General features: G+C 67.6%; 1 protein-coding gene across 1 annotated transcript in view; it reads left to right on the top strand.

Moving 5' to 3' along the window:
- The first annotated feature begins 933 nt into the window (after nucleotides 1-933).
- The window catches only part of LOC115400862 (liprin-alpha-1-like), an 11,397-nt gene continuing 11,020 nt past the window's right edge, over nucleotides 934-1,310 (top strand). The window contains exon 1 of the mRNA XM_030108948.1: nucleotides 934-1,173. Within this exon, the coding sequence (XP_029964808.1) occupies nucleotides 934-1,173 (240 nt within the window). The remainder of the gene's footprint in view (nucleotides 1,174-1,310) is intronic.

The raw sequence follows: 1,310 nt of genomic DNA, 5'->3' as shown, positions 1-1,310 counted from the left end.
ACCCGGTCAGGTAAACAATGGACTGCTAACGGCACGGTGTGGGTCCCCGCCCCTCAGTTTTAATTGCAAACTGCACAAACCTGATCACTGCTGAGGACGTCTGACAGGTGGTCTGGGGGACAGGTGGTCTGGGGGACTGGGCGGTCTGGGGACAGGTGGTCTGGGGACTGGGCAGTCTGGGACAGGTGGTCTGGGGGACTGGTGTCTGGGGGACTGGTGGTCTGGGGGACTGGGCGGTCTGGGGGACAGGTGGTCTGGGGGACTGGGCGGTCTGGGGGACAGGTGGTCTGGGGGACAGTTGGTCTGGGGACTGGGGTCTGGGGACAGTGGTCTGGGGGACTGGTTCTGGGGGACTGTGGTCTGGGGGACAGGTGGTCTGGGGACTGGGCATTCTGGGGGACAGGTGTCTGGGGGACTGGGTGGTCTGGGGGACAGGTGGTCTGGGGGACTGGGCAGTCTGGGGGACAGGTGGTCTGGGGGACTGGTGGTCTGGGGGACTGGGTGGTCTGGGGGACAGGTGGTCTGGGGGACTGGGCAGTCTGGGGGACAGGTGGTCTGGGGACTGGTGTCTGGGGGACAGGTGGTCTGGGGGATTCTGGGCGGGTCTGGGGGACAGGTGGCTTCCCCTTTATGGGGGACTGGGCGGTCTGGGGGACAGGTGGTCTGGGGGACAGGGCGGTCTGGGGGACTGGGCGGTCTGGGGGACAGGTGGTCTGGGGGACTGGGCGGTCTGGGGGACAGGTGGCCCGGGGGACTGGGCAGTCTGGGGGACAGGTGGTCTGGGGGACAGTAATGTTATCAGCGGTACGGCTCCATGTGGAGCCTAAAGGTCAGAGGTCGGCTGGTCCGCCCTGAATCGTCTCCAGAGGAGTTTTTTTGCTCCGGGCTGTTGATCAGGGATTGTAATCAGATTACTGTGCTGCCCCCTGCAGGATGATCCAGGAGGAGAAGGAGAGCACGGCGGTCCGGGCCGAGGAGCTGGAGTGTCGGGTGGGGGGCGGCGAGGCCCCGGGGGGGCTGGGGGGGCGCTTCCGCTCCATGAGCTCCCTCCCCCCCTCGCTGTGCGCCGGCTCCTCGCTGGGCGGATCCCCGCCCGGGTCCGGGTGCTCCACCCCCAGGAGGGTCCCCCGCAGCCCCCACCGGGAGCTGGACCGCATGGGGGTCATGACCCTGGTGAGACCCCCATCTGTCTCTCTGTCTCTGTCTCTGTCTGGACTAACTGCCCCCCCCCCCCGCAGTACTGCCCCGAGCCGTACGTCCTCCAGCAGACCGTCACTTACCTGCCCCGCCACTGCCCTGCTGCCCCGCCC

The sequence above is a fragment of the Salarias fasciatus genome, chromosome 1 (genome assembly GCF_902148845.1).
Source record: "Salarias fasciatus chromosome 1, fSalaFa1.1, whole genome shotgun sequence".
NCBI classification, from domain to species: Eukaryota; Metazoa; Chordata; class Actinopteri; order Blenniiformes; family Blenniidae; genus Salarias; species Salarias fasciatus.
Note: the sequence above shows the minus strand (reverse complement) of the source record. Positions and strands in the feature narration are given on the sequence as shown.